Source organism: Stenella coeruleoalba (genome assembly GCF_951394435.1).
Source record: "Stenella coeruleoalba genome assembly, chromosome: 17".
NCBI lineage: Eukaryota > Metazoa > Chordata > Mammalia > Artiodactyla > Delphinidae > Stenella > Stenella coeruleoalba.
This window is the reverse complement of record NC_137163.1, coordinates 35,689,075-35,704,849: the sequence shown is the minus strand read 5'-3', so window position 1 is coordinate 35,704,849 and position 15,775 is coordinate 35,689,075. Positions and strand designations below refer to the sequence as shown.

General features: G+C 36.4%; 1 protein-coding gene across 8 annotated transcripts in view; it reads right to left on the bottom strand.

The window, feature by feature from the left end:
- RGS22 (regulator of G protein signaling 22) overlaps positions 1-15,775 on the bottom strand; it is a 155,984-nt gene that overhangs the window by 66,685 nt on the left and 73,524 nt on the right. For all 8 annotated transcript variants that reach the window (XR_013824630.1, XM_079901974.1, XM_079901976.1 and 5 more), the window contains 4 exons: positions 13,143-13,276; positions 10,828-10,942; positions 9,253-9,375; positions 8,329-8,430 (listed from right to left, as the gene is read on the bottom strand). Coding sequence is in view for 7 of the 8 variants with exons in the window: in XM_079901974.1 (XP_079758100.1) it covers positions 8,329-8,430; positions 9,253-9,375; positions 10,828-10,942; positions 13,143-13,276 (474 nt within the window). In the remaining variant the exon portion in view is untranslated. The remainder of the gene's footprint in view (positions 1-8,328; positions 8,431-9,252; positions 9,376-10,827; positions 10,943-13,142; positions 13,277-15,775) is intronic.

The following is a 15,775-nucleotide window of genomic DNA, read 5'->3' as shown; positions in this document are numbered from 1 at the left end:
AGAACTAGAACAAAAAATCTTAAAATTTGTATGGAGATACAAATGACCCTGAAGAGCCAAAGCAATCTTGAGGGAGAAAAATGGAGCTGGAGGTCTCAGACTCCCTGACTTCAGACTATACTACAAAGCTACAGTAATCAAGACAATATGGTACTGGCACAAAAACAGAAATATAAATCAATGGAACAGGATAGAAAGCCCAGAGATAAACTCACGCACCTATGGTCAACTAATCTATGACAAAGGAGGCAAGGATATACAAGGGAGAAAAGACAGTCTCTTCAATAAGTGGTCCTGGGAAAACTGGACAGCTACATATAAAAGAATGAAATAAGAACAATCCCTAACGCCATACACATAAATAAACTCAAAGTGGATTAAAGACCTAAATGTAAGACCGGACACTATAAAACTCTTAGAGGAAAACATAGGAAGAACACTCTTTGACATAAATCACAGCAAGATATTTTTTGACCCACCTCCCAGAGTAATGGAAATAAAACCAAAAATAAACAAATGGGACCTAACGAAACTTCAAAGCTTTTGCACAGCAAAGGAAACTCTAAACAAGACAAAAAGACAACCCTCAGAACGGGAGAAAATATTTCCAAACGAATCAACAGACAAAGGATTAATGCCCATTATATATAAACAGCTCATGCAGCTCAATATTAAAAAAACAAACAACACAGTCAAAAAATGGGCAAAAGACCTAAATAGTCATCTCTCCAAAGAAGACATACAGATGACCATGAGGCACATGAAAAGCTGCTCAACATCACTAATTATTAGAGAAATGCAAATGAAAACTACAATGAGGTATCACCTCACACCAGTCAGAATGGGTATCATTAGAAAATCTACAAACAACAAATGCCGGAGAGGCTGTGGAGAAAAGGGACCCCTCTTGCACTGTTGGTGGGAATGTAAATTGATACTGCCACTATGGAGAACAGTATGGAGGTTCCTTAAAAAACTAAAAATAGAATTACCATATGACCCAGCAATCCCACTACTGGACATATACCCAGAGAAAGTCATAACTCAAAAAGACACATGTACCACAATGTTCATTGCAGCACTATTTACAATAGCCAGGTCATGGAAGCAACCTAAATACCCATCGAAAGACGAATGGATAAAGAAGATGTGGTATATATATACAATGGAACATCACTAAGCCATAAAAAGGAATGAAATTGGGTCATTTGTAGAGACATGGATGGACACAGAGACTGCCATACAGAGTGAAGTAAATCTGAAAGAGAAAAACAAATATTGTATATTAACACATATATGTGGAATCTAGAAAAATGGTACAGATGAACCAGTTTGCAAGGCAGAAATAGAGACACAGATGTAGAGAACAAACGTATGGACACCAAGGGGGGAAAGCGGCATCGGGGGGGGGGGTCGTTGGTGGTGGGATGAACTGGGAGATTGGGATTGACGTATATACATTAATATGTATAAAATAGATAAGTAATAAGAACCTGCTGTATATATAAAATAGAATAAAATAAAATTCCAAAAAAATTAGAGTAAACCCTTAGAGATCCTGGGTGAATAGGGGTAATCACTTAGACTGACTTATTTGCCATGGGACCCATCAACTGATTTCTTTGTAGGGATTAGAGGCACAACCGTTGCTCACTAGAGCATTAGGCCAGAATATTTATGAGCTGTCAAATTACTGGGTGGAGATGTCAGGAATGGGACTTCCAAATGTCAAGATTTCATCTAGCTAAGATTAAAGACCTAAATCTCAAATGTAAAAGATTTGAGATTTAGTCTAAAGTTGTTGAGAGGAGTAAAACAGGACAGTATAATATTTTTGTTTGAAGAGTTGTCACCCGAAAGACAGAGATTTATTTTGTACTGCTTCACAGAGCAGGAATAAGACTAAAGGATTAAAGCGTTCGGCTCAAAAAATGGGAAAAAAAAAAAGGAAATAGTTCTCTCCCTTCTACAGGTATTTGAAAAGATGTTGATTTAAAAAAATAAAAACGATAACCAACTTTTATCTGCCAGTAAAGGCAGAACTTATTTAATTTCCAGTTAAGATGCTATTATCTGGTTTTATTTTAAATGTGACTGAAGTACCTCCATAATTCTCTCTCTCCCCCACTACAGAGTGAGCTCTTTAAGCCAAGAACTTTGTCCTAATTATCTTTGCATTCACAGAACATTACTTGGCACATACCAGGCTCTTTGTGAATGTTAACTAAGAAGTGAGTAACAGAATATTATAAAATACAGCTTAAAAGTTTGTAATTATATGAAGCACATTTTGATTTAAGTGGTATTTTTAATCTCAGAATAAGTTATGGTATTGGTTAAATGAATAGCTGTTGGTTTAGGAGCTGCTGTTCTTCTATCTTATTTTCTTCAAATTCCTATCTTCGTTCTCCATTAACCAGGCAATTGATAGATCCGTAAGTATTGACTCTAATAATAATAATACCTACTTATTTCATAGAGTGCCCTACATTAAACTACAAAATATTTCCATCTACGTTATCTTATACAGACCTTACAAAGTCCTCTGCGGTAGACGTGATGAACTTTTATATGTAGAGCAGAGAAGGCAAAGTACAGCACTGAAGTAGGTTTTGCACCTCAAGTTTGAGCTTAAGTTTGTTCCCAGCTATGAAACTTTGGCAAAGTTAACATTTCAGAGATCTAGATTCTTTTTTTTTTTTTTTTTTTGCGGTACACGGGCCTCTCACTGTTGCGGCCTCTCCCGTTGTGGAGCACAGGCTCCGGACGCACAGGCTTAGAGGCCATGGCTCACGGGCCTAGCCGCTCCGCGGCATGTGGGATCTTCCCGGATTGGGGCACGAACCCGTGTCCCCTGCATCGGCAGGCGGACTCCCAACCACTGCGCCACCAGGGAAGCCTTAGGTTCTTTTTTATCTATAAAAAATAGGATAAAAATACCTCCCATTCTTACTATGGGTATTAAATTAGAAAATATATGACTGCTTCTTGCAGAGACTCCCTTTTTTGATATGTTGGCAGGCTAGATTACTTGAATCTTTTTCTCTATAAACTGCCTAGAAGTACTGGATAAAGGATAACTAATATCCTTTTAAATGCATAGCTGCGGTAGTAAGGAAAATTACCATGGGTCAAAATTAAGGAGTGTACTGAAAACCAGGGTGCTAAGCATGAGCTGATGATGAGACTACCATGGGGTGAATCAAGGATGTGGGTTATAAGAGCCACAGGGTACAGGAGATAGGGCCTTGGACCCTCACAAAGTGAAAATGTAACACTGAGACCCATATGTACACCATGGTCCTTGAAGGGGTACACACAAAGTGAAACATAGAGTGGGAAAAAATGTACATATATACAACTACCGAACCTAGGAAACAAAAAAGAAGCATGCTTGTCTTGGCTTATACTCTATGTAAAAGAAAAATATCTCCTGAGGATGCACTATCATGAGTTTACCATCATGTGGGTGTGGTTTTCAAGATTACACTTGGCAAATGAGGAAACCCCAAGACGACAAATTAGCATTAAAAATGTGCCTAGCAGAAGCACCCCAGATAAAAACTTTACTATAAGAGCTCATAATTCAACATTACAAAACACAGAAGGAAAGAATCCACCATGTCAGCAGAAATAATAAATAGCAGAATTAGTTCTCCCAAGAACTGCAAATCATGGAATTATTGGATATTGTAGCAGCCAGACTCTAGGGTGGCACCCATGAACAGTGTCTCCTAGTGTTCATTCCCTTTCATAACCCTCTCCCCCTAAGTGTGGGCATATGTATGGCTTGCTTCTAACCAACAGAATGCAGCAACAATGATGAGATTTATGTGATTACGTGTACATGATTATGTTACATAAGACGGTAATGCCAGTCTTACTAAGAAACTCCCTCCCTTGCTGGTTTTGGAGAAGCAAGCTGCCATGTTGTGAGCTACCATATGGAGAGGACCACATGGCACAGAGCCGAAGTGGCTGCTAGCTGACAGCTAACAAAAAATGAGTTCTTATTTTGGTGGTCTGCAAGGAACTGAATGCTGCTAACAACCATGTGAGCACTGAAGAAGACTGTTCCCCAGGTGAGCCCCAGATGAGAAACCAGCCCTGGTCAATATCCTGATTTACAGCCTTGTGGAGGACCCAGCAAAGCTGTGCCCAGACTCCTTATCCGTATAAACTGTGAGGTAATAAAGGTGTGTTGTTTAAGCCACAAAGTTGTGATAATACCCTTATGTAGGAATAGATACCTAACACAGCTACAGACTATAAAATATGTTTAAAATGCTTAAGACATAAAAGGAGAACTAAAAACATGAAGAAAAATAAGACAAAAAGATAAATCACCAGGAAGATTTAAAAAACACAAGTAGAATGTCTAATAATAATAAAAAGTAATTCCTTAAATGATTTAACTCAATGGATGGGTTAAACAGCAGATTGAAATCTGCTGAAGAAATAAAATATGAACTGGAAAACAGATCAAAGAAAATTGATCTTGTTCAGTTTTAAAACATATAACACAGATATTACAAGATGGAGAAACTTGAGAGATTAAGAGAGATATGGGATAGACTGAAAAGCACCAACATTGACCAGAGAATCCAGAAAAGAGAAGTAGAAAGACTGAAAGAAATAATGGCTGAGAATTTTCCAGAATTGATGAAAGACATGACTCCTCAGATTCTAGAAGCAACTTAGACCCAAGAAAGATAATTGTAGTAATAAACACATTGAGGTGACATACAGAACCCCAAAGTCAAAGGGAAGATTATAAAAGGAATGAGAAAAAACATCCTCCCTCAAGGGAGCAAAAGCAGACTCTTCAACAATAGCAATAGAAACCAGAAGACAGTAGAATAATATCTGCAAAGTGCTGAGAGAAAATTGTCCACCTAGAATTCTATATTCAGCTAAATGATCAATGAGAGAAGAAAATACACATTTTCAGACCAAAAAAATCTGATTTTTACCACTAGTAAATTCTAATGAAAAACCTATTAAAAGCTATTCTTCAGAAATCAAACCCAAAGGAAGGAATGTGATGCAAAAACCAATGGTAAGCAAGAAATTTGTGCGTGATATGTATAGCTGATTCACTTTGTTACAAAGCAGAAACTAACACACCATTGTAAAGCAGTTAAACTCCAATAAAGATGTTAAATAAATAACTAAATAAATCTATACATCATTGATGGTAATAAAAAAATAGTTGAGACTACTTACTGGGTATAAACAAAATTAATATATATATATTCTGAATCACACTGCTGTACACTTGAAACATTGTAAATAAACTATACTTCAGTTTAAAAATGTGTTACCCTGATGTTCAATTCAATAAGGCAAAAATCTCACATTGCTGCAAGAACATCTTTAGATTCAATAGCACTCTGTGGTAAAAGTGCCGTGGATTTACCTAGCAATCCTCTTATTCCTCACTTTCATTTCATTCTTATCTACCCTCTCTACTCATTAATTCCTACATTCTCCACATAATTTTGCTCCTAGGCTCTAATTTTTACTCTTTTTTTCTCTCTTCCTCCTTCCAACTGATTTTTTATTTTGAACATGTTTGTGTGTATGTATACATATGTGTAAACATGTATAATAATTATGCATGTATAATACATTTACTAATTTTTTTAAAATCCCAATGTATATGCTTTGGAGAGTGGTAAATTCTAAATGTGTAGTTTTTGTTGGGATACAGTTTGAAAGGTTTCTACAAAGATGGAAGAACTTACAAAAGACTGTGGTACCCAGATCCACTTCATTCTATTGTAATGGTCTCACTGAAGCAAGTATGTAATGTTAAAAAAACAGTAGGACTATTGGCAGAAATCTTGGTTCCAAATCTTGGCAGTGATAGATGGTCCACTGGCAAGTTGTTGCTAGGATCAAAGACTATATCTTTGCACTCTGGTGGTGCTTCTCTTCCTCCTTGCCAAGACCATTTCATTTGGTTCCTAACTGAACGATTCTATCTGGAAGCTGTGCAATGAAACCTTCAGGATGTGCCCAAGACTGTCGTTCAAACTCCTGGACCACAGTTAGTCATGCTAAATCACTATCACTGACCTCCCATCTAGTCTGCCCACAGATATTTCTGCAATACTTCTTGAGGTAATAAAACTTCAAGGTATGTAATGTGTCGATCAGCATACAGAAAAGCATGTAAGTCTTTTGTAATCAACCCCTGGTCTCTTACCACGCAGCTCATCAGATGTACAAAGACAATATAAAAATCAAGTTAGGGCCTCCCTGGTGGCACAGTGGTTGAGAGTCTGCCTGCCGACGCAGGGGACACAGGTTCATGCCCTGGTCCGGGAAGATCCCACATGCCGCAGAGCAGCTGGGCCCGTGAGTCATGGCTGCTGAGCCTGCGCGTCCGGAGCCTGTGCTCCGCAACGGGAGAGGCCACACAGTGAGAGGCCCACGTACCGCAAAAAAAAAAAAAAAATCAAGTTAATGGCAACTTTAACACAGTGCCAGCTGATTATATTCTGCCATTGGCTTGATCAATCCAAAGATCTGTATTGTACATGTACCCTTGAAGGAAGTTATACAGCATTTCTATTATAAAGAAACCAATGGTATTTCATGTTGTGAAACAAATCTATAGGACCATGGTATTAGAAGCAATTCTTATATCTGGGGGCAGAAATCTTGGATAATTAAAACCTAAACCAATTTAGACAATTGCTCCACTAACCAAAAAATAAAATAACCACAGATGCAAAAAGCAAGCAAGTCAAAAAGATTACATGATTTGCTCCTTTTATTTCCCCCAGTTAAACTAAAACCAATGTCTCCATCACTCCCTTCCCCCCATACTGTTTTGACTCTTCAAAAGAGAAGCTACGGAAGGATAAAAAGCTTATGGGCCTCGATAATCCCCAAACAGAATATCTCAGAATAACAAAATTGTGAGTGTATCCTGTTTCACAATCATTTATAGCTGGTTGAATACCATTACAAAGAATTAACGTCTACCAAGCTCAAACAGAATTTCCCCTTTTACAAGTATATGGAAATATTGTGATTACAACAGCAACAAAAAGACCTACTTAACTGAGTGAGCTGCTGAAGATTTTTAGAGGAGTCAGCCTTGTAGTGGTGAAAACATAAAAAAAATGGTGGCACTTTAGCAGTCAGAGGCAATAGGTTAGGGAAAGGAGGATAAGTAGAGAATTACAGGTAAAGGATTAACAAGCAGAAGAGCCAATTGTGTGGTCTCAGAAAATGGTACTGGCAAATTAGAGATACAGTTTCATGATTTCATGGAGCCAGATCTGGGCTCTGTAGGAACCGAAGCCCTAATTCTCATGGTAAAAAGTACAAAGTTCTGTCAGCTGATTTATAAAACATAGTTATTAATGCCAAAGTCAGGGTGGTGGAGGTAACAGCAAACACCCAGGAGTACTCTCTGATGTCCTGAATAAGATTATAATACGATAATAAACAATATGACGAAGCTAATCTCCTCAGCATTGCTCAAGGAAAGGTCCCCTGGAATGGGGTTATTTCAGACTATAAGAACCACTTAAGTGGTCAACAGATATAGAAGTGATCAGCAGTTTTCTAGGCTTGAGGACCTCTCTCCATAAAAGATTAGGAGAGCCTAAGAATAAAAACTGAAAAGATAAGTTAGCTTGAGTCATAATTCTATTCCCTTTCTTTCTCCCCTCAAAAAATGGCTACTCTCTCTTTCTCTTTGCAGAGAATCCTCTGTTCTCCGTCCTCTATTTTGCTTTGAAGAGGTCTTAAGATGTTCTTTCCTCCAACTCTGAGTATCTGTCTTACATTAGCATGTAGCACAGAAGGCCAGGTGATGACACAGGGCCTATGCCACACAGAATCAGTCAACATTCTTTCCCCATCTTTAGACGGTCCAATAGCCTAAGTATCTCCAACAGCTGATTGCTGCAGGAAGCTCAGAGAACATCTTTGGTCAATGCCTCTGCTCCCAATCACTTCAATGATTCATTACAAGTCCTCTCTCAGGGTTCTCTTTTAAATTACTCACAACCAAACCAAAAAGGCATAAATTAGAAAAAAAGATAAGATGTCCTTTGTTGGAAGAGCAATTAATCGGCAGCAAAGAGAAAATAAGGCATACCAAATAAAATAGATAAAACTGAGAACCCACAAATCAGATTATAAAACAATATTCTGCTGACATTTAAATAAAGTAACTCAATGGCAACAATTTAGCTGCTGCCTTTCTGCCCACACTCCCAGATTTCTCTTGTTTGAGGCTGGACACAACTTTTCATTTCTGTGTACTTAGTGCTTCACATTGAACCAACATTATTTACTACTTACTTGAGCTTGCTTGCATACTTTAAAAGGGTGAATTGTTTCTTGGTAGAAAAGCTGATGATAAGCTTGTAGGTCAAACCAAAAGTACACACTGTTCTTCCAAAACTGCAGATGGAAAAAGTACATAAATTACTACCACCCAATTATTAAAGCTCTACAAAGCTCTAATTTCAAATAAAAATAATTGTTTAGCTCCTTGGTGTTACTATAAATCAGGTTCAATTTAAGGTGGTTTTATCTTATATCACAAACTGGCAACATACAAATTATTTATTGGTATTGTCACTGGATCATTATATTTTTGTATATACGTTTTTCACATAATTGGTCATTAAAATAGTAAGTGTTCTAGTTAATAATTAAAAAGTAATCACATTATCTCTGGCATGAAACCAAAATCTGAAGGTATTCTGATATATGTGGGCAAATGTATATTATACCAGAAGCAAACACAACTCTAATAATTGAGCTAGTGAAATACTTTTCATTTGAGCAAAATAAAGACTGTTTGTGACAACTAAAAAACAAGCAAACAAAAAACCTAGAAAAAGTTTGTTACTATTCATTGCAACTGTCATTGTTAGACTTATTAAAAATAAAACGTAAAGGATTGATAGAAATCAGCACTGAAGTTAATATACATTACACTGAAACAAAGTTATATGAAAGTAATCTATTATTAATAATGCAAGTCAATTCTTGTCTATCTGTATTTTACTTTTCTTTGTAATTTTAGTAGGAAAATGAACCAAAGAGAATTATAATTAAGATATTTAAAATTTTACTAAATATTTAACATGAGATTTCTTACCAGAGGAGATGGGAATTTTAACATCAAATATAACTATCTGAGCATTAAATTATTTCAATCTCTCATTTTAAATGAAGTAAAAGTATAAAATTAGATTTAAAATAATTATCTTCTACCTTGTTCCCTGAGTTCTCACAGAATTTAGTAAAGAAGAATCCAGCTCTATTTTCTACATACAAAGATTGCAACAAATTTTCCATGTGAAATCCTCCCAAGGCACCATCTGCCATGGTTTTAATCTAGATAACAAAACAGAAGTACATTATCCACCCAGAAACATTGTTATTTTTTTATGGCATTGTACAACAACAGGGTTTCATAAATTCTACCAAGCTGTCATTTCCCCACTGGACTATTTTATTTTATTTTTGTACCATATATGTAATTAATGCAGTATGTTTGCATCTGCCTGTCCCACAAGATTCGTTTATGGAGCCAACTATAGCAGCAGAGTTCATTCTATTATAAACTAATCTGATTTCAAACTTAATATTAAACTGACTTCCCAACCTCAACTATTTTCACATTTCAGGCACCGTGACACCATTTTAGGAGTCTTCCAAATCTCTGTTGGTGGCCTCTTTCCTACGTATTTACTGTTATTTTAGCCTTGAACCGCTGCTATAATAGCTACAAGAGAGTTATAAAAAGAAATATCTTCAAGGCCTCTCAGTGATGCTCATTAACTGTCCTTACGGGGTCCCTCTTTGGACAGTCTCACTCCATACAGGTCACGGCCTTCAGAGTGTAAATGGCAGTATAAGTTCTCATAAAACTTTGCTATTTATGGGCTTCTCTGCCAACAGTGCTGGCAAGCCTAACACCGTTCTTGAAACACAGAAAGCTGGCTATTTCTCCAAGCACAAGAGTAACTCTAGAATAAGGAAGGGCGTCCATATTCACATGAGCTCTTTGCTATCTGTTGTGTGGAACTCAGACTACTTCTTTGTAATCTTAAGATAACTGTGGAATGGACGATTTAGGGTTTAAGTCAGGTTCTTGCTCTCTCTGTTATAGTGTCTCTCTGCCTCTCCCTTTATCCCCCTACTAAACAAATTCTGAGGTGAAAATTTAATGTTTTTATGATGTTTAACCATTAGCATTCCAAAGCTAAAAAATCATTATTTGGGTAGGAAATAATACTAAATAGAGGAAAAGGAGAACTGTTTTCTTAGAATAAAATACATAGTCCAAAATTATATGCAAATGTTCAGTCCATACTAGGACTACGAAAGTTTCTACCTAAAGTATAATTGCTAAAGAATGTGAAATTTTCATTTAGAACTGGTGTATTAAATCCATATTATCAAAGTAACCACACACTGGAAATACTCTGCTTTATAGAAGTTCTAAACATACTTCCAAAACATAACATAGAATATTACTTTTTATAAAATGTTAAAAATGTAATAAAAATCCTAGAGGGCTTTATTTTGTGTCTGAGGTGTGATCATACCAAAACGAGAATGTAGCTGTTTTTGAAAACAGTAATCAACAGAGTACACAGCAACATGGTACTACAAAAGGAAATAGAAAGTTTCTGCATAAAAATCCTTTTGTAAGGAAAAAATAATTCTTTTGTTCAGTAAAGAAAAAAGTCATTATGGTAAATCACTAAAAATTCTCTAAAATCAGGGGACACTGAATAGGTTAAATGAGGAATCAAATTACTCAGTTCTCAAAATACTTACCACAGGTTCTTCTGTATAAGTATATCTTCTACCCAGCTGGGGCTTCAGACATTCAGAAATGTCAGTAAAAGATGCTAAACAAATAATTTTGCTGCTTTCTGACATGTGCCTTGACCTAAATTATAGGGATGAGAACGAATTGATCAACAAATATTTTGAGCACCTTTGGTATACATTCACTGAATCTTAGGCGTGCTCCTAAGCATTGTGAGAGAATTAGAAAAAAAAGTATCAGCATCAAGTCCAGCCCTCAAGAGGCAGTTGAGAAAATGAGGTACAGTCATACATAAAGACAACTCTCAATAAAATAACTGCTGGTTGAATGAATTCGTGAACATATCACAGATGCCAAATGTCTGGGACGGATAATAAAACTATGGGTGTGTAAGAATGAGAAGTCCCTTGGAGCTATATTAGTAATTAAAGAAATGAGCTTCTTCCTGAGTAATGGGTGGAAGATAAATTCTGTGTGTATGTGTGTGTGGGGGCTGTGTTTAGAGGGGTTCTTCAGATGGTGAGAAGAGTGAACAATGTATGAAGGTAAGTAGGCAAAGTCTTGTTTAAAATGCAGCAAGTTAACTAATTTTCTTAGGGCAAGAGAACACTAACAGCTAAACTACATACCAAACATTGTGCCAAATATAATTCATATGATCATATTTAATCCTCACAACAGGTGGGATTCATAAGGGTTTATATGTGGTGGTTTGAGATGAGATGATGGAAGACTCTGGAGTTAGACTAATGACTTTCAACATTAGCTTTTTATATTTTCTCATCCAGCTCCCTCTCCCATAGCCCACTGCAATTCTTCCAAACCTCATTTTCCAGCTCCATAACCCATGCCTGTTCCAACTCATCAGCCTTCCTCCACGCCAATCCACCAGCAGATTACTCTGCAGGTTCTTCTCAGACAAAATGTAGGTACATCATGCTTCAGTTTCCCCTGTGCCATGTAGCAGACACTATTAATTGACTGGCTAACTCAACACCCATTTCTGACAACATGATTCTATCACCAGCATCACTAAAATACTGAAAAAGCTGAATATTCACTTATCAAGACTCCAGGTAGGGAGGGGTTGTCATGTAACAGTTATGACTGAGATATAAAACGATGTCTGCTGGGGAGCTTCTATGAAAGCCTGCTTTCCTGACTACAGGGAGAGAATTAATGGATATTGCCCCTCCTCCTTCTTTATGATTTGAAAGCCTGATGTCAGGAGCTGTAACACCACTGACTATAAAGGAATGGCTAAGAGCATTACAAAGACTTAGGCCTCAATACTCCTGATCTGGTGAACCAATACTGGCAGTTGCCTACACTCAGATTTCTTGCTCTGTGAAAAACATAATTCCATTTGTCTAGGCCATTGTTAGTCAACTTTTCTGTTATTTGCAGCTGAAAGCATTCAAATTTATCTATCAACAGATATATTTACCTACACCCACCCATACTTCCTTCCATCCTGTCTCAGGAAGAAGTGTCCTATTTCCTGTCCAAGGTAGCCCCATTGCCTTGGTTACTGAACCCTTCCCTCTCTTCTCCTTTGAAGGGAAAGGTACAGAGAGTAGATGACGTTACCGGGGGTTGGGGGAGGGAAGAGTGAGGAGTGATTGTTAATGAGATGGAGCTTCTCTTTTGGCTGATGAGTTGTTGTAGAATTATATAGTGGTGATGGTTTTACAACTTTGTGCATATACTAAAAGTCACTGAATTGTATACCTGAACATGATTAAAACAGTGAATTTTACGACAGGTAAATTTTATCTCAATAAAGAAGAATAAAAGTGAAGTAATAAATCCTTAAACAAATCATTATCCACCAGCAGACTACACACCAAAGTTAACACCAAAGGGTACTTCTTCAAGCTGAAGGAAAATAACTCCGTTTGAAATAAAGAACAATGAAAAGCGTAAATAGGTGGGCAAATCTAAACGAATTTTTAAAATATACTGTATTAAATAAGTACAATATTATTGAGGGTATTTTGAGTTCTCAAGCTTGAGAAATATTACTGAGCAGGGAAAAGAAAGAATTGAAGGGCAATCTTCTCAGAGACGTCTTTTGATTGTACAGCTCATGAGAAGCTAGAGATCATAACTACCACCTCTTTAAAATTACCAGTCTTAGGCGTTCTACGATTAATTAGAGTATGCATGGGAAATACAACCCTCTAATATCTATCCCTGAAATATAAGAACTCATGTAAAAAAAGAAAAGTATTAGTTTTCAATTTCTATTTAATTTTTAAATTCTTCAAAAATCTTATCATTGCCGAAAAGCACTTGGGACACAAAAAGCTGCACCTACCCTTTCTTAATCACATCATCCTTAGGAAAAACTGGATTCAAAGACTCACTCTTCCAAGGTTTTTGAATTGCTGTTTTTACTCTAGGTGGTTTCTTGAGAGATTTAGAAAGTTGTAATAAACTGGATTCTTCTTTCTAAAAAGTAGTAAGATAATGAACAAAGTGAAAAATGGGCAAAATGGGATAAAAAGGACAGAGAATAAAGCACAGCTCTCCAAAAATACCTCAAAATTGTTTTGATTGGAGGATTTCTTTCCTCACTCTACCACTTACCATACTATGTTTGAGACGGAGAATATTTTTTATTCTCCGTCTCAAACTCCAACTTTCATGTAACCAGCAGGCTGAAATCCCTATACCTATTGAGAGTATTAAAAAAACAAGGCCAAAGGCTTTATGTTATTATGAAAAAAGACTCTTTCCTGGAGGAAGAACTTTGTAAAAACTTTTCTTTATTCTGTAACTGAATAAGTTTTAGTGCCCTGTGTGTGTGTGTATGCGTGTGTGGTGGGGTAGGGAATGCAGGTAGCAGGGCGGGAAAAGATGTGTGGACACCATTGGTCCATAAGAGACTTATATCTTAACAGAACTATTTCCTTCCATTTTTGGATATTTTATTTTCATGTGTATTCTTCTCATTCTTAAATGTTCTTTATGGCAAAAGTTAATTATTTAAATCTAGAACATGAGATGCTACATACATGAATCAAAAAAATACAAACACCTAAATGTCCAAAGAGAGGAGAAAGAAACAATTATATATACTTATACATGTATTTATATATATAATATATAAATGTAACATTATATAATACTTAAAAGTAAGGATTATGAAAATTATGGAAAAATACTGATGAAGAAATTACCAGAATCGAAAGATATAAGTATATTACAATCAAAAATTGTATATTATACAATTAAAAATATAAGTATATTAAAAATATAAGTATATTACAATTAAAAATTCACAAAAAGCCTAAGAGAAAATAGGTTAATAGTTGTCTAGAAGTCGGTGAGATCAGAGTGATTTGTCTCTTCAGTTTCCACATTTACAGTAGTTTTATTATTTTTATAATTTGAAAAAGAAACAAACTTTTCTTACATGTCAACTTCAATTAGAATGTAATATGTGCTGCTGGAGAGCAAGAAATTTATTTGTGATGCTTTATTATCCAGAACAAACAATAAAATCTCATATACACTCTAGGTGCCTAACAGCTACTAATATTTTTTTAAGAATTCTATAAACAAAATTAATTACTTAAGTATGTTTTACTTATAACATTCTAGGTGTCAGGGCTCACATCTGTTTTAGTAATTCGGAACAAAGCATGACATTAACCAATACTCACTAAATGAGTGGGACCACAGGGGACTGGGCTTATGAAAAGTGTATCATACAGAAGTGGCAAATTCATAGACACAAGGTAGAATGGTGGTTACCAGGGGATGCAGGAGGGGTTGGTTAATGGGTATATAGTTTCAAATTTGCAAGATAAAATAGTTCTGAAGACCTGTTTCACAGCAATGCAAATATACTTACTACCTCAGTGTACACTTGAAAATGGTTAAGACGGTAAATTTTGTTATGTGCTTTTTACCATACCACAATAAAAAAGTTTCCTTAATATAAAAAAAAATTTTAAGTGTATTATACTTAAAATGAGAGGATGGCCTAAATTAGAATTTTTGAGCTTTCTGGCTTGGGAGAAAGCAAGAAAAGTAGCCAAAAAGAAACTGACAGAGAAAAAACTGACAAAAGGGCACAGTAGAATTGGGGGGTGGGTTAAGGAGCTGCTCTATATCATGACTGTGATGGTAGCTACACAATGTATATATTTGTCAAAAATTACAGAACAGTACACTAAAAAGGGTGAATTTTACTCTACATAAATGATATCTCAACTTTTAAAACAGGAAAAATAAAGAAAACAGAATCGAGTTCCATTCCTTACACTGTTTTCTGCGGGGGAAACAGAATGAGATCAGAATTAGTTATCCAACTAGAAAACACCGATGACAACACATGGTGATGGTACTCAGAAAGCCAAATGTTATCAGATGATGTGCTCCCTACACCACACCTCTAAGGTTTGTGACTGGGTCACAAAGTCACATGGGCTAACAAGGAAGCTCAGATTTATCAGTAGAGTGGCATACAAAAAGGCCACAAGTGCAAAGGAGGTCAGAAAAATGTCTAAACAATGGATAAGAAACCATTAGCTCACTACAGTGACACTAACTCAAAGTGTGGTCCCCAGACCAGCAGCAAAAACATCACGTGGGAGGGAGCTTGTTAGATATGCAAATCCTTGGGCCCCATCCCAGACCTACTGAATATTGATCTTTAAGTGCAGCCCTGAAGTCTCTATTCGGACTCAGGTGACTCACACATGCTGAAGCTTGAGAACCACCAGCCTGTAGCAATGCTTTGCCTACACATCACCTAGGAGTCTTATTAAAATGTAGGTTCTAAAATGTGATTCTAATGTTCAGGCAGGATGAGAACTTCAATTCTAAGCTAACCTCCTGATTTTACAGTGACTCTCACCCAGTCTATATCAATTAAATCAGACTCTCTGAAGGTGGGACCCAGGCACCAGTATGTTTAAAAACTCTCTATGTGATTCTAGT